This window comes from Podarcis erhardii, assembly GCF_964252035.2.
Source record: "Podarcis erhardii genome assembly, chromosome: 6".
Classification (NCBI taxonomy): domain Eukaryota; kingdom Metazoa; phylum Chordata; class Lepidosauria; order Squamata; family Lacertidae; genus Podarcis; species Podarcis erhardii.
The window spans coordinates 5398389-5422061 of record NC_138510.1 but is presented as its reverse complement, the minus strand read 5'-3'; the positions used below and the strand labels follow the sequence as shown (position 1 = coordinate 5422061).

Here is a 23673-nt window from a genome sequence, read left to right as displayed (position 1 = left end):
CAATCTGTTAGCCACCATCCACCCTCCAGCCACCTCCAGACACTCATATGGTAAATAAAACCATATGTCCAAAAGACACTGCAGTCTACTCTTGACCTTCATTCCAAAGACACCAAACCTGGTCAAGCGCCCAGAATCCCTGGGTTTCTCACCCCTCGGAGATTGTGTAACATTATTATTGTTTGTGCATCCTTCACCCTAAGGCCTCAGGGTGGGTTACAATCCCATTGCACAAGTAAAAGGCCAATAGAACCTCCTTTCCCTCTCCTCTCTTCTGGTGCCTCCATCCCTCGCTCAAATCTGCTCTGGAAGGTTGGAGGAACCGTTCCCCAGGCCAGATTTTTGGGGGAGGGAGGAGGAGAGGAAGCGAAAACCATTCTGCTGGCACGATGACTTAAATGGATATAGGAATGGACTCTCTTCAAAGCTGGTGGACTGTCCTTCATTAGAGATTTTTAAACAGCATTCAGACAGGGATACTTCAGCTGAGATTTTTTGCATTGCAGTGAGTTGGACTAGAAAAGTCCCTTTAAACTCTACCACTCTATGATTCTAACCCTATAAGCCTGTGATCGCTATAGGAAAAGGGTGATGGTTTTACTCTAGCCTACTCAGAAGGAGACCTTTTTGGAAAGTGGATTCAAAGTTTTTAAAAATATGAAACCTTCAGGGAATATTCTCATACCAGCTGGTTCAACATAGAACCCCTGTGCTTGGCAGAGAATTCTGGGGCACTCAGTTTTCTTGCCCTGGTTTCTTGCGCCTCACAGTGGCCTGAGTCTCTTGGACAGTGAACTTCAGAACACACCTAGCCCTCCTCTGAGGCTGGGGGTGAAGCAGAGGAATTCAGATTGGTTTGCATGTCAATGCGAACCTCCCTAATCTTGCACTTCCTGAAACGCAAGCACAATGAAAGGCATCTATCCTGTGAAAGTCACACTTCTCTTCAAATTTTGCGATGCATTCCTCCAACCAAAAACCCCCCCAAAAACCCCTGCATAACGATATTTGGGGGAAAGGGTGTATAGAAATATCTATCACCAGTGAAGACTGCTTTGCGAAAGTGTGTATGTCAGCAAAATGCCATGCGAAAATGGGCAGATTAGGATACAGTGGATGTCATTATCATGCACTATATTATTATGTGCTCTCATATTAGGATAAAGTGTGAATTAGGATAAATTAGAATAAATGAGCACTAAAGAGTTGATGAATTTTAGTGAGGGATTCACTGATGAGGAAATGTGTTTTCCTGCAGGCATCTGGTCGGCCACTGATCCAGCAGATGCTTTTCTTTCTTTCTTTCTTTCTTTCTTTCTTTCTTTCTTTCTTTCTTTCTTTCTTTCTTTCTTTCACTCTTAAACTGAATTTAATATCTGAAACTGACAGATCTGCCCAAAGGGTGATCTAGACGATCAATGGCCTTATGAGGAATGGTTGAGGGGTGTTTAGCCTGGAAAAGAGGAGCCTGAGGGGAAGAGATGATAGCCATCATCAAATATCTCAAGGGCTGTCACAGGGAAGAGGGAGAAAGCTTGTTTTCTCCTGCTCTGGCCCCAAACCAATGGATTTAAAAAATGAGATTAAACACCAGGAAGAACTTTCTGGCAGTAAGAGCTGTTTGACTCTTCTTCACTGGAGGTTTTTAAGCAGAGGCTGGATAGCTATCTGTCCTGAATGCGTTAGTTGAGATTCCTGAATTGCAGGGCGTTGGACTACAGGTAGATGATGGTTGAGGTCCTTTCCAATTCTACAGTTCTATGACTCTATAATTACCTGTCTTGTCTCCCTGCACCAAACTCCAGATGAAGCTGCCATCTATGCATGTGCAATGGCTATCTCAAACGGACACACCTCAGCTTCACCACAGCTTTGGCTTTTAATCAGATGGAAGTTCATTGGACGGAAAGTGCGTCAAACAGAGACATTCCTCAGGAAACTACAGGGTACAGGTGGATTAATGGCTAATTTCATGAGCACTTGGCTTCAAACACCAGCACTGCCTCTGCTTAACATCTGAAGAAATTTAGAAGAACTTACCTGATTTGCTCCCCCAGAAGCCTTCTCAGATTCGTGCAGCCTAAAGAAAAATGGACAAAGAAAGTCAAACAAATCACCAGAGAGTAAAAGGCACGCCTAACACAGTTGTTTCTTCAATGAAATAAAATAAAATAAATAAAATAAATAAAATAAATAAAATAAATGGTGCCACTTCCTGCTTCTTAAGTCATCTACTGAGGCCACTCCCCTCCCTCTGCAAGGGGAATGTGCACTGCTGAAAATTCTCCTGCAATTTCCTTCCCAATGGGAATTCTTTCCCCACCTCTCAGTTTGCTCAGCAGAGGAGAGAAAGCTTGATGCAAGTTTGCAAAAAAGCCAGAGGAAGGTTTTGCTAAATGGAGCTGGTAGACACAACCAGCCAGCCACCCAAATTCTAACCATTACACTAGTTTGTTAGTTTCCTGTTCAAAGCAGAAGCCCAGACTTACCTCACAGATGTGGGCTCCTTATCTAGAGAAAAGAAGAAGAAGAAAAATCCCACGTAAGATGGAACATATATTTTTACCTGGGTTCCAAGCAATGTCTGTTCCACTATAGATGCAGACCCTGCCAATTGTGTGTTTGTGTTTGTGTTGTGTGTTTGTGTGTATTCATGGGCTTCTCCCAATCATTTCACAACAGCGACAACAAAACAACCTCCCCCTGCCTGAGTTAAGACCCCTGTTCTGCTGTGTCTCATAACTGAGAAGGTAATTTTGTGCTTTTTTTATGCAGTTCTCAATTTTGTAGCACATGAGCAGATAATCAAGTTTGCCCCATTTTATATTTCGGCCTACCACGTCCCAGTTCTTATTTTGGACCTGGCTTTGTTGTTGTTGTTGTTGTTATTATTATATTTTTATTGATTTTTATATATCATTCCCAAAGGTCATGTAACATATTTTCTTACACAATGTTTTGGAGTTCCATCAACCACTTCTGAAGATTTTTCAGTCTTGATCCCTTAATCTACATTTCATTCATTTCCTTATGACTTTTAATAATCCTTAACTAATAATTCTCTTCACAATCTTCCTTGCAATATTTCGCATAGTCCTCCTTACAAAACTTCTTGCAGTCCTACTAGCGTAATCTGTTTATTACAATTGCTTTTCAAATAGTTCAAATATCTACTCCAGTCCTCTGAGAACTTCTGTGGGCCTGGCTTTGTTCCTGCAGCTTTCAGAGGAGGTGGGAGGGAACAACCAAGTCGATTCAGGAAGCTTGAAGTCTCTCCATGCTGGTCGTGGAGGTGGAAACCAGTCTCTGAGCACCACAACATAGTGATGGAGAGGGAAGGAGGCTGAGGAGGTGTAGGCTGGGTTGGACCACTACTCCTGGGGGTGTGTGTGCAAATATTGCTGGTGCTTTAGAACCTATTTGCACTATTGGAGACCATGATATTGGGCATAACTCTTTCACACACTTGTTTGCTAAATTAAAATCTCTCCCACCTTCCACCATAAAAGGAATTATTGCCCAGCAGGAGAAAAAAGAGACAGGCACAAGTAGTGATACCTTTCCCTTGCTGAGAAGGGCTCAGAAGACCATCTGATGAAGCTGTGTTGGAAGATCCAGGAGAGATAAAAGGAGATACTTCATCACATCAGACATGGATGGCACTTAATCAAACTATGAAACTGACTCTGCCAAGATGATCACCACCAAACTGGGTGGCTTTAAAAGAGGATTGTGCTAATTCATGGAGGGCAAGGCACAGTGGTTATCAACCTTGCCCAGTGTCAGAGACAGTGTGACTCTGAAGACCACTGGGTGGGAATCACAGGTGGGGAGAGAACACCCAGGGGTCCTGCTTGTGGGTCTATGGTTGGCCGCTGTGAGAACCAGATGGCGGACTAGGTTGTCCTTTTGGCCAAACTGGCTGCCAGAACATAAGAATGGCCTGCTGGATCAGGCCAATGGATCCTAGTCCAGGATCCTGTTCTCATAGTGGGAAACTGTGACCCAGCCACAAGAGCCCTCTCCCCTCCTGGCTCATAGCCCAGAGCCCTCTCCTCTCCAGGTTCTTGGTTCTTCTTACGTTGACCATTCCTTTGTCCCAACAGCCCCAAAATATTTTCTGACTCTCAGTCCCTTTCAACCACCAGCTTCCTCAGTACATCTGTATCAAACAAAGCCAGGTGATCATAACATGATCTTCAGCAGATGCCAGGGTGCCAGTTAACCCAACCATGAGGCAGCCTGCTCCCACAGCATCAGGAATAGCACCTTCACAAGTCTCTCCCTCCTCTTTGCCACCAGTTAAAGACTCAATCATTAGAACTGCCAGATTCCCACTTTCTCCCAAAACTTTCCTTGCTGACACTTTGAAAAGAAAACCCGTATTTATTTGTACAGGCGACATACGACCCAGCAAATTCTTATCAGATTATGCATCGAGTCAGAGAGACCCCAAAGTCTAGTTTGGCCACTCAGTGGAATGAACTTGAGCTGACTGCCGATGGGATCACAAGAGGCCAAGGATGGCAAGTGCCATGACGTTCTGGAAGCACTTAAATTGTGCGAACTTAAATTGTATGGATTTAATCTGATCCAACCACCAGGGGCTCCTCCCCACACCTGCTGCTATGGGTCCCACAGCCATGGCATTGGGGGTAGGGACCCCATGCAGAGCCACCAGTTCATCCAGTTTGTGTGCCTCTATGTACCCCTGTGGGTGATCTGAACTGGACCCAATTGACCCAATGGCATTGCAGGGGGGTTGGACTCCAATTCTATGACACACATGCAACAAATATCCTTTTTACCCTTGTTATGCCTTGCATGGATGAAGTAGATGATAGTCACCACCAATACCACCAGGAGGGCACAAACCACGGCGCTGATGATGTAGATTTTCTTCTCATCTGCAAAGAGATTGCATTGATTTAGTTGGCAACTGGCGTCCTGCTTCCCCATCTCCGTAGCTCAGTGGTTTAAAGCATCTGCTTTGCATGCAGAAGGTACTGGGTTCAATCCCCGCCAGCATCTCCAGGCAGGGCTGCGAGAGACTCATGCTGGAAACCCACGAGAACCACTGCCAGTCAGTGTGGACAATACTAGGCTAGAAGGACCAATCCCTTTATCGGGGGAATTACAAACTGCATAATAACAACTTTAGGGTTTTTTTTTTTGTTGGCACCTGTCTGTCTTGAGAGACAATGGAGTTTGCCTCTGGGACTGAAGTCAGACCTTGTCCTTAGCAGCACCAAAGTGACCTCTCTGGGGGGCAAGCCTGGGCAGCGTGTATAGAGTGTCGGGATCTCCGTTCGACCGAGCTGATAAAGCTCATCCTCCTCCGGAATCGCATCCGACGATAATTAACGACCTGAGCCTCTGATAAGGCTCCAGGCACATCCCCCATTCAGCAGAGTTTCCAGTACAGGGAAGAGACGAGAGGTTTGGGCTACATGGCTAAAGGGTTTTATTTTCTTACTACGCAGACAGCAAAGAAAAATACACCCTCTCTCTATGAAAGCAGAGAGCAACTGAACAAAGGAACAGGAAAACCAGTACGTCACATCCGTCTCCCGTGAGACTTCTAACAGTATGGAAGGTCTCTGGAATGTAAACAGAGTCCTGTGACTCCAAGCAGCTGCACAGTGGCAAAACAGAAACTAACATAGAGGTCCTGGGCTGCCCAGGTGACAAGACCCCCCCTCAGCCTCATTGGCGGGGTCCAAAGGAAGCAGAGCAAGACACTCGGCACCAGCTTGGCCGCTGGAAGGAGGTGTACAAGGCGCCAACCAATCCATCTTAGGGACTCCATTCCAGATTTGCGTGGGCCTGATCTTTTATTCCCCTTCCTTCCTTCCTTCCTTCCTTCCTTCCTTCCTTCCTTCCTTCCTTCCCTCCCCTTCCTCTTTTTATTACCTGCTCTGGGATCCCACAGCTAATTCTTCCCTGGTCTCCTCCCTGGCCCAAATAGGACTAATTTCACCAGCCAGCCCTGGTGATCATCTAATGCTTATTGGGTGGATTTCCCCCCTAAATTGATTTTTGAATTCTGAATTTATTGTTATTCACGTTTTATACTGTATTTTAAGCTGATTTTTGTTGCATCAATTAAGTGTTTTAAATTTGTTCTTAGCTGCCCTGAGCCCGGTTTTCTGAACCGGGAAGGGCTGGGTATAAATAAAAAATTATTATATTATTTATTAATATAAAGCACTTAGCGACAACGCCCAGAGAAAATAAGCAAATATTGAAAACAAGCGCACGTAACTGAATTATGAGTCTGGAAAGCCTTGCTGATAGAAAAGGAAATGTTTTTTAGCAGGCATCTGGTGGAGTTTAGCAAGGGTTCCTCCCTGGGGGACAGGAGAGGAAGTCTTCATAGCAGTCTATGAAGCAACCTTAGATGGAGTCATTTCACTGGTCCCTCCACATCTGGACACTCTACATCAAGAGTCCTCCAAACCTTTTGGGTTTAGGGCCGTTTGCAATGGGCACCAAAAACACACACATTTCTCTCACAAAAAAATGCTGGCGATGCTCAGGTTCCCCCTCCAAAACAGGCAGAACACCTACCCTACAAACAAACAAACAAACAAACAGGCAGCACCAAAACCCCACACAACTCCCCTGAAAGCCAACCACAATCTCACTTTTTAAACCCTTGCTCTATCCCAGGTGTGGGGAACCTTTGGCCCCCTAGATGTTTCTGAACTACAACTCCCATCATCCCTGGCCATTGGTGATGCTTGCTGGGGCAGATGGAAGCTGTAGTTCAGCAACAGGTGGAGGGCTAAAATGTTCCTCACATCTGGTCCACATTCACTGGCAGTGACTGTCCAGGAAACCCATGACTCTACCAGGAAACTTGGACCTATTGCATGCAGAGTCTATATGCTCTTCCTGTGAGCTAGAGCTGCTGCCCGTAAGGGTGTGAAGAGGTCTGAAGGCAAGAAGGTCTACACACAGAGAGACAGACAAAAATGAGAAATTTAAGTCAACATGGATCGAGGGGTGGAGGACAGATGAACACCTACCTGGCTCCATACTGATGCTTTCACTTCCTTCAGTCGGCACCCTGATGTTCAGCACTGATGTCTCAGTCGCTACAGGCTGAGAGTTTTGCATAACCAGGCAAGTAAATGCAGACTGGTTCCTTTCTTCCGTGGCATTCAGCTTCAGGGAGCTCCTGAGGGTGAATGTCCCATCCCCGTTCTGGGCCATGGGCTCAGCCGTTCCTGTTTCACTCAGGCTGCTGTTCAGAGTCAAAGCCAAGGTTGTGTCTTCTGGGTAAAACCCTTCCGCGCTGCAGCTGAAGGTCACCGATTCGTTCAGCGGGACGGGGTTGGCTGGGTTGGCTTCCAGCTTCACTCTGGGTGGAACTGTATGGACAAAGGCAGAAAAATCAAAATGAGGACCTCAATACCCCTGAGGGGAAGTGGTTGCCAGACTCCAGTGCGGGCTAGAATTGCATTCCTGGTAGAGGTGGATATCATCTCCTAATACCAGAACTTGGGGACAACCAGTGAAGCAGAATATTGGAAGATTCAGGACACATAAAAGGAAGTCCTTCTCCACACAGCTTGTAAACTATGGAATTCATATCTGCAAGAGGAACTGATGGCCACCAACCTGGATGGCTTTGAAAGGGAATTAGACCAATTCATGGAGCATAAGACCACCAATGGTGACAAATCACAATGGCTTTGTTCTCCCATCCCTCTTGGAGGAAGTAGGCCTCTGAATAACCAGCCTCTGGGAATCTCAAGTGGGGGGAGGGCTGTTGTCCTCATGCCCAGCTTGTGGGCTTCCCACTGGGATACTGGGTTGGCCCCTAAGGGAAGAGAATTCTGGATGAGGTGGGTCTTTGGTCTGATCCAGAAGCCAGGCTCCCCTTATGACCTGTGTGGTTTTGATTTGCAGTATAAGGAGGAAGGGACAGATATTCCTCAAAAGCAACTCCCTAACCCCAGCAGCTCAAATTTTTTCCTTTGATCCTATTGGGTTGTATCCAATGTTAGAGTAGACCCATTGAAATTAATGGACATGGGAAAACTTTGGTCCCTTTTATCCATGGGTCTACTCCAAGTATAGGGCTCCTCTCAGATTTCATTATCAATTGTTCTTGGTTGGACGCTGGTGGGCGTGTGGACTGTGGAGACTGGACAAGCATCAATAACACATCTGATCTCCTTCAAAACTGGTGTGTAGCTGTGTCTTGGCTTCCATCTTAGTAGCAGGAAATGCTTCCCCCCTTTAAATTAATGTACCTAAGGGCCGAAGTTAATGCTACTTATGTACCAGTGGCAATTTTTTTCATGGAGCAATTGAGAGCAAAGAAGCAGTATGGCGGAGGCAGAAGGGTAACCTGCCCCTTCCCATTTGTCCCCCTGCAATGGAGCTTCTCCAGCACAGGGAACAGCAGGTGCCTGTGTCTAATGTATAGCTTGGCTCAAAGTTGCCACCTCTCCTTTAGAGAAAAGGCTCATCTCTGCATGCTGAAGTCATGGAGAAATCCCTTTGGCAAGAAAGTCCACCGGGGGTCTCCAAGTCTCCTGGCCAATCAACTCCAAGCCCTTGGTAAGCCAGGAGAACCCATTCATACATACTAAAACCCTCCAAGTTACACCTGGATATACTATTCTCAACTCTACCAAGGAAAGCAAATCAAGCTACAGATGAGAAGCTTCATGCTGCCCCCTTTTCAAATCTTGCTCAAAGTCTTAGTAGACTCTTCAACACCCTTGTTGGATCAGCCTTTGGAAGCATGGTAATGTATAGTGGAGATTAATTTATTCGTTCAACTGATCTCCTGCCCTTTCTCCCCAAAGACCCCAGAGCGTTAAACCCCTCTCCCAATTTCTTCTCCCTGGCATTCCAGATCTGCAGCCTCTTCCGCATCCTTGCACTTGGTAGCAATGAAGCAGGGGAAGCATTGCTGATCTGCCTTCTGAACACTGCACACTGCGGCCGGTTCTGGAGAAGGAGAAACGCATGGCGCAGGGGAGAGGTGCTGCGTGGCAGCAGGAGTGCTGGATTGGCTCCACCTGCATGAGCACCATGAGCACCTGCCTTGTTCTTTTATATATATCTTTTGAAATAATTTTTATTCTATTTTACCAGTCTAAAAATTACAACCATACATATCCACTGTCAGGGAACTGCCATCAGAGCTGGAGGCGGAGGGAAGGCTCCAGAGGGATGCCGGAGAGGGTCCCAGTAGGGAGAGAGGCAGCCCATCTGCTGGGGAAGGAAATCAGCGTAACACCAGTGGAGAAGGGGGGCAGAGAGGGGATTTGGAGAGGAGGCTCCAAGACTCTTCGCCAGAAACCAGCGGGGAGAGCACGGGTACTCCGCTGCCCACACCCTCCCTGCGCAGAAGACTTCCGTGCAGGGAGAGTAGGAGGAGACTTGGCGTCAAAGAACTTCTTTGCTGGAAGAGATTCAAAAAACGCCCACTGGCGGATTCTGCCAGCGACTGAGACAGCCACGCAGTGAAGGGCTGTCCAGACAGAAAGGGTTCAACCAGGCAACCAAGCCAAGAGTGGCGGCAACTTACACATAAGCAACCCCTAGAACCATTACATCCACATTTGTAGATTCCTCCGAATCTCTGGACTTCCCACCTTCCCCTCCATAGGTCCTATTGCTAACTTTTTCAACTGCATATTCTTCAAGAATCCATGGTTTACTCTATTTTTCGCGCCATAAGACGCGCCTGACTATAAGACACACCTAGCTTTTTAGAGGAGAAAAGGGGGAAAGCCCCTTTTTTTGAGGATCAGCTTACAGTTGTGCAGCTTCTTTTGCAAAGGGGAAAAGCCCCCTTTTTTGAGGATCAGCTCAAAGTTGTTGAGCTTACTTTGCAAAGGGAAAAAATCCTGTTTTTATGGGGTTCAACTCAATAGTTCTGCAGCTTCTTTAGGAAAGGAAAGGGAGCCATTTCTACTGTTTCCTGACACATAATCTAATCAGCCAGTCACATGTCGCTGGGGAAACAAACAGCCTCCGTCTGCAGAACATTCAACAATGGAGGCCTGGGCAAGGGGGCGGGGCTGGAAAGGGAGCCAGCGATCAACCGCACATTTGCTCCATAAGATGCACAGACAACTCCCCTTACTTTTTAGGAGGAAAAAAGTGCATCTTATGGAGCGAAAAATACGTTATATTACTCCATTATCTCCATAGTACTTGCTACATTACAAGTGTTATTGCAATTCTGCTAATGTTTTCATCTGCTTACAAGATAAATTATAATTTTTTCCCATTCATTGTTGAAGTTTTGGTCTTCTTGGTTCCTGAGCTTTCTGGCCAGTTTTGCCATTTTGGCATAATCCAGCAGTTTAGTTTAACATTCTTCTCTAGTAGGGACCTTGTTTTCATTCCATCTCTGGGTTAGCAACATCCGTGTGGCTGTCGTCGCGATGCCTTGTTCTTTTATAATGGCCATGGCACCCACCATTCCGGCAACAGTGCCAGAACAGAGTTCCAGTGATTCCTGGCTGGGGGAAAAGCTCTGCTTGTTCCCTAGCCCCTCCCTCTCATGAACCAGCAGTGAAGCTCGCTGCTCAGAAGGCAGGTGACAAACACCATGATACCTCAGCCACCCCATCAAATGCAATGATCCGCCAGACCCCCACCAGTCTCTGTACCTCGTAGGATGTCTGCAAGTTTGAAAAACTCCCGCAGGGGACTCCGCAAGGTCTCGTGTTCAATCTGGCAGATGAGCTGGGACTTCACATCGTCTCGTGTGAGTGGCACCTGCGCGGTGCTCAGCACTTGGTAGGAGATGCTGTCTCCTTCTGGCAGAATGGTGGGCTCTGGGGACACGATCCTGGTGTTGTCCTTCAGCCAAGTGACTTTGATGGCTCGGGGGGAGAATCCATCTGACGTGCAGGTGAAAGTTGCCGAGGTCCCAGATAACACTCTGTTTGTGGGACCCTCAATAGATGGCTGGGATGGTGTGGCTGTGGGAGGAAGCATCGACACATCACCTGGTGACCCTTGCACGATAGGACCCATCACCAATCCCAAGGGCCAGTGGGCACATTTGGAATTTTAAGAGAGTCCCATGGGTGCCAGTCGCAAGGCGGCTGCCTTGGGGTTTGTGTGTGGCAGAACACAACGCCTGCCACATCTAGAGAGAAGAACACAAAATGGTGTGGACATCCCTCTTCCACCAATGGTAAAAAGGCCCCTTCATCAGCCACTACTGTGCTTGATCCCAGTGAGAAGCTCTTTCCACCTCTCTCTCTTCCCTCAACTGCCCAAATGATTAATCAACCAACTAGGAAATCAGACCAGGCTGGGACAGAGTCAGGCCCACCTATTCCCTTGGTCCATATCCCTGGCAACCAATGCACTGTGGCTCTTTGTAAAGGGGTGTATTGAATGGAGGAGAGGCCGAGGCAGTGCAAACAGGAACCAAGCAGGAAGAGCCAAAGGTCTTATTGTGGCCTTTTGAGAGTATAATTATTGTGACCTTTCCTGGCGCCATAGGAGGTGTTGGTTGATTCACTGATGCTTCCAGGCGCTGCCTCAATGCAGTGGCAGACAAACCCTCTCCGGCACCCAGGGTGGGACGCCGTGGGGCAGAGCAAACTGCCCAGTGACGCACCTGCAGCGACTATACAGGCTGCCGCCCACGCACAGCATCCGTACGGGCTGCCGCTCACGCGTGCTCACTCTGTATGGGCTGTGGGCCCGGATGGTCACCATGCGAGAGGCAGCCCGTACGGATGCCCGTATGGACGGCATGCAAGAGCGGCAGCCCGTACGGTTGCCGTGTGAGAGGCAGCCTGTTTGGATGCCCCGTGAGCAGTGCCCATATGGACTGTGCGCACCCTTGACCGTTCTACAGCTGGGGTGAGGCAGGGGCCATCTTGTTACCCCCTCCCAGAGTGGCACCTGGGGAGGACGGCCCCTCCGCCCCCCACTTCGTACGCCCCTGCCTCGATGTCTCCTGTGCCACAAACTCTCCGCTCCAGATGAAATAAGTAGATGAAATAAATTCCATTTCTGCAGCCCAGTCCAAGGGCTCAAGAATGAGTCCTGGATAGCTAGGAAATTCCCAGGTGATTAACTGAGTTGTCCCATTCCCTGGCAGATCAAATATTCCCACCCCCCTCACAAGAGGCTCTCCATGTAGCTGAGTTGCCAAAGGCGTTAAGTACACATTACAGATAGAGGGACGCTGGTGGCGCTGTGGGTTAAACCACAGAGCCTAGGACTTGCTGATCACAAGGTCGGCGGTTCGAATCCCCATGACGGGGTGAGCTCCCATTGCTCAGTCCCTGCTCCTGCTAACCTAGCAGTTTGAAAGCACATCAAATTGCAAGTAGATAAATAGGTACCGCTCTGGCGGGAAGGTAAATGGTGTTTCCGTGCGCAGCTCTGGTTCGCCAGAAGCAGCTTAGTCCTGCTGGCCACATGACCCGGAAGCTGTAAAGCCAGTAAAGCGAGATGAGTGCTGCAACCCCAAAGTTGGCCATGACTGGACCTAATGGTCAGGGGTCCCTTTACCTTTACCTTACACATTACAGATAAATGCTTATAATGACATCTAGGTTTTCAAAATATGAAAAGCAGCTGTAGGAGGAGGGAGAAAGGAGATTTTCAGCAGGATATTGCCCAGCACTGAAAGAGTTATGCATCCTTTCTCGTTCCATTGCTCCACTACTCAAACATGTGACCCACAAGGCTATTTTTTTGATTTTTTAAAAAGGTCTGAGCCTCATTAGATGCCCTTGTATTTCTATATATGTGGAGCTTCTGGGGTGAGGCGGGCAGATTGTTCTCCTAGGAAACAAAGAGAAATTGAGGGATACTTACCAATCACAGAAACCTCAGTGCCCACTCCCGATTTCCATTCTGTTTCTTGGGATCCTGCCCTGTACTTGACACAGTAATAGGTCCCGGCATCCTCAGGTCGGATGTTGCTGATGCGGATGCTGAAGTCTGTTTCTGATCCAGAAACAACCCTGGTCACGCGGGAGTGATACTGTCCTCTTTCACTGTAAATGGGCTGCTTTCTGTCTGACCCCTTGTGCCATTTCACGCCTCCTGGTGGACCACTTCCTCTTACTGTACACGTCAGAGTGAGGGTCTCTCCTGCTGACACAGACAAGGGTCCTGGGGGCTGCAGAATTTCCAAATCTTGGCCTTTGGCACCTGTAACAAAAAAAGAAATTGTTATAGGTTTCCTCTAAAAAGTAATCACCCTTCTCCTTGTGGCAAATGAATGACTCAGGACTTCAGTGCCTTAAGGACCACCTCTTCTCATACAAACTGACCCAGACCCTGCACTTGTCATCCAAGGCCCTTTTCTGTGTCCCTCCCTCCCCAAGAGGTTCGGAGGATGGCAATATGAGAATGGGCCTTTCTTGTGGTGGCTCCCCATCTGTGGAATGCTTTCCCCAGAGAGGCTCGCCTGGTGCCATCATTGCATATTATAGATTCACAGAATCATAGAGATGGAAGGGACCCTGAGGATCATTTAGTCCAATCTCCTGCATTGCAGGAATATGCAGCCTTCCCTTACGGGGATCAATAATAATAATAATAATAATAATAATAATAAATTTTATTTATATCCCGCCCTCCCCAGCCGAAGCCGGGCTCAGGGCGGCTAACAACACTAAAACAGTACAACATTATAAAACATTATAAGAATGAATTAAAATCAAAATTGATGGCAACCATAAACTAAAGTTTTGTAAAGATTGCCAAAGGAGGGAGTCAGGCTGCGCCCTGACCAAAGGCCAGGTGGAACAGCTCTGTCTTGCAGGCCCTGCGGAAAGATGTCAAGTCCTGCAGGGCTCTTGTCTCTTGTGACAGAGCGTTCCACCAGGTTGGAGCCGCAGCCGAAAAAGCCCTGGCTCTAGTTGAGGCCAGCCTAACCTCTCTGTGGCTTGGGACCTTCAAGGTGTTTTTATTTGAAGACCGTAAGTTCCTCTGTGGGGCATACCAGGAGAGGCGGTCCCGTAGGTACGAGGGCCCTAGGCCGTATAGGGCTTTGAAGGTTAAAACCAGCACCTTAAACCTGATCCTGTACTCCACCGGGAGCCAGTGCAGCTGGTATAGCACCGGATGAATGTGATCTCTAAGCGAAGACCCCGTAAGGAGTCTCGCTGCGGCATTCTGCACCCGCTGGAGTTTCTGGGTCAGTCTCAAGGGCAGCCCCACGTAGAGCGAGTTACAATAATCCAGTCTGGAGGTGACCGTCGCGTGGATCACAGTGGCTAGGTCAGGGCGAGAGAGGTAAGGAGCCAACTGCTTAGCTTGGCGGAGATGAAAAAATGCCGCCTTTGTTATAGCTGCAATCTGCGCCTCCATGGAGAGGGAGGTATCGAAGATTACACCCAAACTCTTAACGGACGGTGCTGGCACTAATTGCACCCCCGCAAGAGATGGGAGTTGCCCCCTCAGTCCCATGTCGTCCCGTCCCAGCCAGAGGACCTCTGTCTTCGAAGGATTTAACTTCAACCGGCTCCCACGTAACCATCCAGCCACAGCCTCCAAGCATCTGATCAGTGTGTCTGGGGCCGAGTCCGGGTGGCCGTCCAACAACAGATAGAGTTGGGTGTCATCAGCATACTGATGGCAGCCCAGCCCAAAACTCCGGACAAGCTGGGCGAGGGGGCGCATAAAGATGTTAAAAAGCATCGGGGAGAGTATTGCACCCTGGGGCACACCACACACCAAGGAGTGGCAGGATGACAATTCCCCCCCAAGCGCCACCCTCTGTCCCCGACCAGAGAGAAACGAGCGCAGCCATTGAAGGACTGTGCCCTGGATCCCCACGTCGGCAAGGCGGTGGTCCAGGAGTTCGTGATCGACCATGTCGAAGGCTGCTGACAGGTCTAGAAGAATCAGCAGCCCCGACCCGCCTCGATCCAGCTGCCTGCGGAGATCATCTGTTAGGGCGACCAGAGCCGTCTCGGTCCCATGACCAGCGTGGAAGCCGGACTGGAATGGATCCAGAGCTGATGTTTCATCCAGAAACCTACCAAGCTGTTCAGCAACCGCTCTCTCAATCACCTTACCCAGGAATGGAAGATTCAAAACCGGGCGGTAATTGGATAGATCTAAGGGATCTAATGATGTTTTCTTTAAGAGCGGGCGCACCACTGCCTCCTTCAGTTCCCCTGGGAATGTCCTGGTGCCAAGGGACAGATTGATGACCTGCAACCTTGGCATTCTCAACATCACGCTCTGTGTTTAGGTGCCAGATGAAAACATCCCTCTTTACTGGCCTTTGGCCACTAAACAATCCATGGCCCTTTAAAAGTGGAGGACTGTCATGATTTTTTTCAGTGATTGTTTTATTGGTTGTTGTTGTTGTTGTTGTTGTTGTTGTTGTTATGCTATGCAAATTAAATTGTTAACATTGTACACCATCCCGCAATATACAAAATACTACTACAAAATCCCACGAACTCCCTAGACGCAATCAAAAAACAATGGGAGGATGCCACAGGCTATGAGATTAACCCCACTCAATGGAACAAAATGTGGTCTAAACCCCCCTTTAAATCCATATCAACGAAAAGAAAAGAACTCACTCTGAAACTCACCTACAGGTGGTACCTAACACCAAGAAAACTAGCGCTAATACACCCAGGAACCTCACCAAAATGCTGGAGAGGGTGCACCTCCACAGGCACATACCTCCACATGTGGTGGGAGTGCCCCAAAATCCAACTATTCTGGACAGCAACCATACGAGAAATACCGTATTTTTCTCTCTATAACACGCACCCGACCATAACACGCACGTAGTTTTTAGAGGAGGAAAATCCGTAGGCATGCCACCCGTAGGCATTCTCTCCATAACACGCACAGACATTTCCCCTTACTTTTTAGGAGGAAAAAAGTGAGTGTTATGGTGCAAAAAATACGGTAAGTAAAATAACCAAGCAAGCATTAGAAACCACCCCAGAATTGGCCTTACTAAACATCTTCCAAGACAATAATGCCCACTTACACCACAAAGAAATCATAACCCAGCTACTTTCAGCAGCCAGAAGCATCATAGCCAGACACTGGAGAGACCTGTCAGGAGTCAGCATGGACCAATGGTACCGAATAGTATGGGAAAAAGCCCTACTAGAAAAATTAACCAATAAACTGAAACTGACATGGGGACAAATAGAAGAAGATGCCTTCACCCCGGTATGGCTCCCCTTTATCACACACACTGCCCAACAAGACAACGACAAAAATCCACCAACAGCATACAAATCAATATGGCTAACCTGATCCAAAACACCCACCCACCCCCCTCACACACGAAAACAAAGACCACCACAGCCAACCACAAATGAACAACCACACTCCAGGCAAACCCCAACCTCTTTCACCACCAAAGGAACACAAGGAACAGCAGAGAACCTGCACAAGCAACGCTACATATAGTAAATAAAATAGAAACATCGCTACCCAACCCCACCCCAACCCATCTCCTCCCCTCCACCTCTTTCCCCCTTTTCTTCCTAATGTCTCAACAGATGAAACTGATTTGTAAAAATGTTACATGGGGGGGGGGGGAATACGAGAGAGAGAGACACTGCACACACTTTTGTAAATCCAGAAAATATTTAATAAAAAAGAAAGAAATTGTACACCATCCTGGGATTTTCAGATAAGAGTGGGATATAAATTGAATAAATACTAAATAATAATAATAATAATAATAATAATAATAATAATAATGCAGTGCTGCTTCCCTTTCTCTCTCAAGGCAGCTTTCCATAAAAGCACATCTCAAGAGCCAGTTGCCCATTTATTGTGTGTTCCATTCCATAGCATGTAGGAAGATAGAGACCTGAGCCTGCCTGCCCATGAGGTGAGGGGAAGCAGTGGCATCAGGAAAACAGGCCCCAGTCAGCTAGGAGGGGCTGCTCCACTGCACAAGCTGACTGGGGAGCAGGGGGACATTTCCAGTTTTGCCTGGAGTGGCAAAACATTATGGGCCGGCCCTGACAGAGACCATGCAGGTCCTCCACCCATCAGTGGAGACAGGCAGTGATTGTGGAGCACAAGACTGACAAGTAAAAGAACAGGTCAACACCACCGATGTGGTTGGATGGATGGCTGTGTTCTAGCCCCATTGTTGGAAGGGAGATGTGTCTGAATACCAGTTGCGGGAAATTATTAAGTGCTGGTGTTGACCTTTAAAGCCCTAAGCGGCCTCAGCCCAGTATACCTGAAGGAGCGTCTCCACCCCCATCGTTCTGCCCAGATGCTGAGGTCCAGCGACGAGGGCCTTCTAGCGGTTCCCTCATTGCGAGAAGCAAAGCTACAGGAAACCAGACAGAGGGCCTTCTCGGTAGTGGCGCCCGCCCTGTGGAACGCCCTTCCAGCAGATGTCAAAGCGATAAACAACTACCTGACATTCAGAAGACATCTTAAGGCAGCCTTGTTCAGGGAAGTTTTTAATCTGTGATATTTTACTGTATTTTTGGTTTCTATGGAAGCCGCCCAGAGTGGCTGGGGAAACCCAGCCAGATGGGCGGGGTACAACTAATAAATTATTATTATTATTATTATTATTATTATTATTATTATTATTATTGGGGGAGAGTGCAGCTGCCCTCTGGTCCGGCTTGCAGACTTCCCATATCAGCGTGCGGTTGGCCGGAGTGAGAATCGGGTGTTGAAATAGATGTGCCCCCCTACGGTCTAATCTAAGGTAAAGGTAAAGGGACCCCTGACCATTAGGTCCAATTGTGGCCGACTCTGGGGTTGCGGCACTCATCTCGCTTTATTGGCCGAGGGAGCCGGCGTACAGCTTCTGGGTCATATGTGGCCAGCATGACTAAGCTGCTTCTGGCAAACCAGAGCAGTGCACGGAAACGCCGTTTACCTTCCCGCCTGAGTGGTACCTATTTATCTACTTGCACTTTGATGTGCTTTCGAACTTCTAGGTGGGCAGGAGCAGGGACCGAGCAACGGGAGCTCACCCCGTCGCGGGGATTCGAACCGCCGACCTTCTGATCAGCAAGCCCTAGGCTCTGTGGTTTAACCCACAGCGCCACCCATGTCCCTTACAGTCTAACCTAGCAGGACTCAATTCTTGTGTTGTTATGTTATGTTCTAACACGGATATTGGTGAATGAAGTTTGCAGAGCGAGCACACAGCTTCGAAGCTGGCTGTATACTGAATTCTTGCTGTTGAGCACTCTTTAGCCCTAACACAATCTCACTGAGACTTTAAGTATGAAATAGAAGAAATACATTGTGGTTATTAATTAAATCTGTGAATCACACTTTTTTTTTTTTGCCATGGCAACTCAAAAGTGACTTGCAACACATGCTTAGAGGGTAAAGCAATCCTAGTTGTAGCTAAGTTGGAGATGCAAAGAGCCGCTTTTGCTCTTTCATCTCTGCAGGAGAGAGACAGATTCCCAAGGTGGGACCGAGAAGAAGGGAGGAACAGGTAAGGAAGTCAGCAACCCTTAGAGGTATCAATCTGACATCAGAAGGAAGGTCAGCCCAAGTTAGAACAGAAATACAGCCTAGGAAATTTGGAGTCTGTTCTCTCCCATGCAAACCACACCTGATACAAACTGAGTTGCATGCCAAGACTTCCAACAGATGAACAGGAGTTGCATTTTACTGAGTCAGACTTTTGTGGCCATCCACTTCACAATAGCTGATTTCTGATTAGTAGTGCCTCATGCAGGTATTTTTTTCCATCTCCTGCTGTACAACTTGATCCTAATTCAAAATGTAGGGGCCCTTTGCTGGCACCACACATGGTCCCCTACTGAGCAAATGTACCTCTCTTTCCCCAGAAAGATGGGCTTGTGCGGAAATTGAGCCCAGGACCTCTCACAGCCAAAGTGAGACTCATATCTATGGCACCAATAATGTGCAATCAGAGCACCAGCAGGTGTGTTCTGAAGTGGAGGTTCTGGGCCATCTTCAGTGTTGACCCCACATTGGCTGCATGTTAAGTATAATTATTTAGGTAAAGGTAAAGGGACCCCTGACCATTAGGTCAGTCATGGCCAACTCTGGGGTTGCAGCGCTCATCTCGCTTTACTGGCTGAGGGAGCCAGAATACAGTTTCCGGGTCATGTGGCCAGCATGACTAAGCCACTTCTGGCGAATCAGATCAGTGCATGGAAACGCCGTTTAGCTTCCCAGCGGAGCAGTACCTATTTATCTACTTGCACTTTGACGTCCTTCCGAACTGCTAGGTTGGCAGGAGCAAGGACTGAGCAACGGAAGCTCACCCCATTTGGGGGGATTCGAACCGCCTACCTTCTGATCGGCAAGTCCTAGGCTCTGTGGTTTAACCCACAGCGCCAAATACCTAAATGTTTATTGCACTGCAGTATTCTAATGGACTCTGAGCTTTAACTGAGTTAATGATTAACTGTTGTTCTCTTCTAGTTAGCACTTGGGTGTTTAACCTTAGGTCAGGCCACAAAGGCATTTGGTTGCAAATCTCCATTTTGAAGAGAGTTGCCTTTGAATCTTTGTTCTCAGACTCTGTGGAAGTGAGGATGAAGCTCTCCAGGCAAACAGCCTCAGGCAGGATGCAGGTTGTGGGTAGAGACAGACCTCCGCTTATAGGTCTGTTTCGAGTATTTCATATTTTCTAAGATCCCGAGCCTGTGCTGGACAGCACAAGATGCCTTATGGAATTATCTGGATGTATGTTTTTGTTTTGAAGAAAGTTATGCAAGTAAACTTTTAATTAAACTTATGGGCCTTGCCAATGCTTTATTTCCAAAAAGGAGTCTGTTTTCATGCATCCAATTGCTTTAAACTGTGCAATATTAAGATCTGCTATATTGCAGTACAGTGGTACCTTCGCTTACAAACTTAATCCATTCCGGAAGTCCGTTCTTAAACCAAAGTCCATTCTCAAACCAAGGTGTGCTTTCCCATAGCAGCGGGGGACCCAATTTACAAATGGAACACACTCAACAGGAAGCAGAACATGTTCTGCTTCCAAGTCAAAGTTCACAAACCAAAACACCTACTTCTGGGTTTGCAGCGTTCTTCATCCAAGTTGTTCGTAAACTAAGCTGTTCTTAAACCAAGGTACCACTGTACTGTAATATGTTGTGAGTAAAGCACACAAATAGCTGAGGCCAGGTCAAGTTAAACCGCCCTTCATTTGAAAATCGCAGGGTGGTTTACAATACAACACAAAATACCCGTATTTTTTGCTCTATAACATGCACCTGACCATAACACGCACATAGTTTTTAAAGGAGGAAAACAAGAAAAAAAAATTCTGAATGAAACAGTGGATGTATCATTTTTGTGCTTCATGCTGTGGTCACAGATATGTGGTTTGACTGTGAGTTTGGGGTAGCCCAATGCAAAAATCCTGAGAATCCATGTCGATCTGTGCTTTGTAACCACATTTTTGCACCACTGCGCCCCCAGGCAACAGTGGGTGCGTGATTTTTTTGGTGCAGGCTGTAGCCATGGACATGCTATGTGATCTGATGGTGACCCAATGCAAAGATCCTGAGGATCCATGTGGATCCGTGCTTTGTAACCACGTTTTAAGTGGGGAGGGAAGGAAAAACACAGAAGGGACAAGGAGCACGAGAGAGGTGTGCGGAGAAGCAGCTGGCTAACAATGCAGGAGAGGGGTTTAACGGGAGGGAGGAAAGGAAGGCAAAAGTTTCCCCCCACCCACCCAAGCCAGCCCCCCCCTCTCCCACCTGCATGTTTTCCGGCTGCCTGCGAGTCCCTAGAATGCTGAGCCGGGTGGGCTGGATCCTGCGCGCAGTGTGACTAGGAAGGAATTAGAAGGAAGGACGCAATCCTTTCCTTTCCCCTCTGCTTGCCTGGAGGGGAGGGGATTTCCCTGCTCTTTGTTGTGTTTGAGCAAACACAGCAACCGAAAACAGAAGAGGGTGGGCAGTAAGACCCTGAGGTAGAATGCAGGAAAGCAGCAGCCTCCTCCATGATGCGCGATCTGATTTTTGCCTCTGCACTCGGGCCAGTCGGCTCCAGGGACCACACATTCGCTCAATAACACACACAGACATTTCCCCTTACTTTTTAGGAGAAAAAAATGTGAGTGTTATAGAGAGAAAAATACGGTACATGCCAAATAACAAATGAAAACAATACCCCTCCTACAGCTTAAAAGGTCATAGATATTACTATTGCTCATGGTGCAAATGGTAACCTAAATCTGGCGAACGCAGAAGGAAAGCCATTTCCAGAGTTTGGGTTCCCGTTGCTGATACTTTCCTAAGTGTCAGCAAGGCAGCTCCCTCAGGCTCCTTGCAGAAGTGGCATTTAAATGGATCGTAAAATTGATTCACAGTACCCTCTTTAAAAAACTCTGTCAGATTCCCCCCACTCCCAACCTTGAAATGCAAAAGTCTTTCTCAGACGGCTGAACTCACGCAAGCAGTAGGATAAAAGACCTACAGAAATTGGCCAGGTATTTGAAAGGAGGTTTTACTTTTCCTTAAGTGACATAATATGAATTCAAGTTTCACCTGTCAAAAACGCAGCACAAACTCAAGTAACAGCCTAATTTTGTTGCAGCCTGGGTACTTCTTGAAGGCTGCTGATGCCTGTTACATATTTTCCTTCATTCCCCCACACTTATCACCAGTATTTTTTGCTCACTTTACACCAAATATGATAGAAACACACACAAATTACTCCTCGCAACGATACATTTTTGGATGTTGTCTTTTTAAAATGCTCATCTGTGGTCCCCCTCCCAAGGCAGACTTCACGAACCAGGTGCTCTCCAGATGTTGGCCAAAAACATATGGAGGGCACCAGGTTGGCAATGTTTTAACACGTACTCAGATGCAGGAGAACACAAATGATTTATGCACCGCTGATACAAGTTATTCTGGGCATATTGTTTGGTACAAAAAAAAAATTGCACACCTTAATTGCAGGTAAGTGTACAATTTTACTGTCTAACACCTCAAGCTTCCTGTTTCCTCACTGTGTAATGGATGTTCATTTTTCTCTATTAGGTGGCTTTTTTTGAAACTCATTTTTAAAATAAAAAACAAAAAGGAGTCATGCCAGTTTAGCTAATGTGCCAGATATCATCACCTTTCTGGGAGGGAAGGCAGGCGCTGGCAGAAAAAGAAGAGACAGTTGCTTAGTAAATTGATGCAGATGCCTAGAAATGTGATATTTTGCTGGCTTTGTCTTAAATGCACATCTATACCCTTCCAGGCTGTCGCCTAAATAAAGTTGAAGCTGAAACTTCAGAATTTGGGAACCCACCCCACAAAAAGAAATCTGGTTCCCTTCTGCTTACACATATCTACAATCCAATTTGATGACATTTTTTTGGGGGGGGGGAACGCTAGGCTAGCGGGATGCGAGCTCTCCAGTTTTGTATACACTGAAAACATAATTGCTTTTACATCCCTTTATATTAAGCTAATTGCTTGTGAGCTAGACAAAAAAAAATCTATAAAAATAGTTCACAGCTGTCTCCCTAATATTACCACAAGCTCAGAAACTGGCCAAATCCATAAAGATAAGAAACAGAACTAAGGGATTTTTTTTTTCTTTTTTTGCAAGCAGTTTTCACAGCCAAGAAAAACATGGAATTTCTTGGGCCAACTCTGCTAATAGGCAGGGTGTAAATGGAAACAAGAGAAGCTGCAGAGAGACTGCTACTACACTTTCCACTTCCAAATCAATTCTACATAGAGGGTTAAAAAAAAAAAATCTTTATAAGAGGCATAACCGTAGCTAATAACACAGCTGAAAAACCCTGTAGCTATTTCAGCAACAGGTGGCAGAAGAGACAGCAGGTACCTACAGCCGTGGAATGAATAGTCATGAAAGGCCTGGATAGCAGAGACTTTTACCCACTGGGCGAAAGGCTGGGAGGCCAACAGTAGGTGGCGCCAGACCCAGCGACAGGCAGAGCTGACTATTTCTGGTTCCCATCCCACCCTCCTGCCTGATGAGTTCTACAAGGGAAGCGATAGCTCAGTTGGTAGAGCACGAGACTCTTACCCTCAAAGTTGTGGGTTTGAACCATCCCCCCTGGGCAAAAGTTTCCTGCATCACAAGCGGTCGGACTAGGCGACCCAACCTGGCCCCTTCCAATTCTACGAACGCTGAGACCGAAGGCTCATAGGCACACAGGCTAAAATTAGAGTTGTATCATTTATCTGGTCTTAACATTTTTACTTCATATTTATATTTTCTATTTATGTTTATCCACTGCAAGCGTATTACTCAAATCCTGCAAGTGAGTTCATTTCAATGCATTGTTTCTGAATGTACGTCGTAAAAGGTTCCTAATCTTTTAAAAAGTCGTTATTATCTTTATCTTTGAGTCTCTTAGTTAACTTTGCCATTTTAGTGTATTCCATCAACTTTTCTTGCCATTGTTCTTTCGTTGGTATTTCAACACTTTTCCATCTTTGTGTTAATAGAATTCTGGCCGCTGTGGTCGCATACATAAATAATTTCTTCTTGTCGTTTGGTATATCTTGCCCTAGGTTTGGTTTATTCTTGTTCTTACTTTTATTATGTATTTTTGTGTTTTTTTACATGATAATTTTATGTTGTGAACAACCCTGAGATCTACAGATGTGGGGGAGGGGACAAATTTAACAAATAAATAAAACTTAGAAACAACCCAGTGGATTTCAGGACACACAACCTAGCTGAAGTAAAATATTTTAAGCTTGGATCTGG

The 23673-nt window shown here is 46.9% G+C and overlaps 1 protein-coding gene across 9 annotated transcripts in view; it reads right to left on the bottom strand.

Annotated features, from left to right (window-relative positions):
* LOC309344915 (tyrosine-protein phosphatase non-receptor type substrate 1-like) overlaps positions 1-23673 on the bottom strand; it is a 124529-nt gene that overhangs the window by 7575 nt on the left and 93281 nt on the right. For 7 of the 9 annotated variants that reach the window (XM_081867824.1, XM_081867821.1, XM_081867818.1 and 4 more), the window contains exons 3-9: positions 12826-13164; positions 10647-10961; positions 7032-7376; positions 4809-4907; positions 3559-3600; positions 2490-2511; positions 2041-2080 (exon numbers count right to left, since the gene is read on the bottom strand). In XM_081867824.1, coding sequence (XP_081723950.1) covers positions 2041-2080; positions 2490-2511; positions 3559-3600; positions 4809-4907; positions 7032-7376; positions 10647-10961; positions 12826-13164 — 1202 coding nt within the window. Of the gene's footprint in view, positions 1-2040; positions 2081-2489; positions 2512-3558; positions 3601-4786; positions 4908-7031; positions 7377-10646; positions 10962-12825; positions 13165-23673 lie in introns of all 9 variants that reach the window. The other 2 variants (XM_081867825.1, XM_081867826.1) reach the window with 2 other exon arrangements.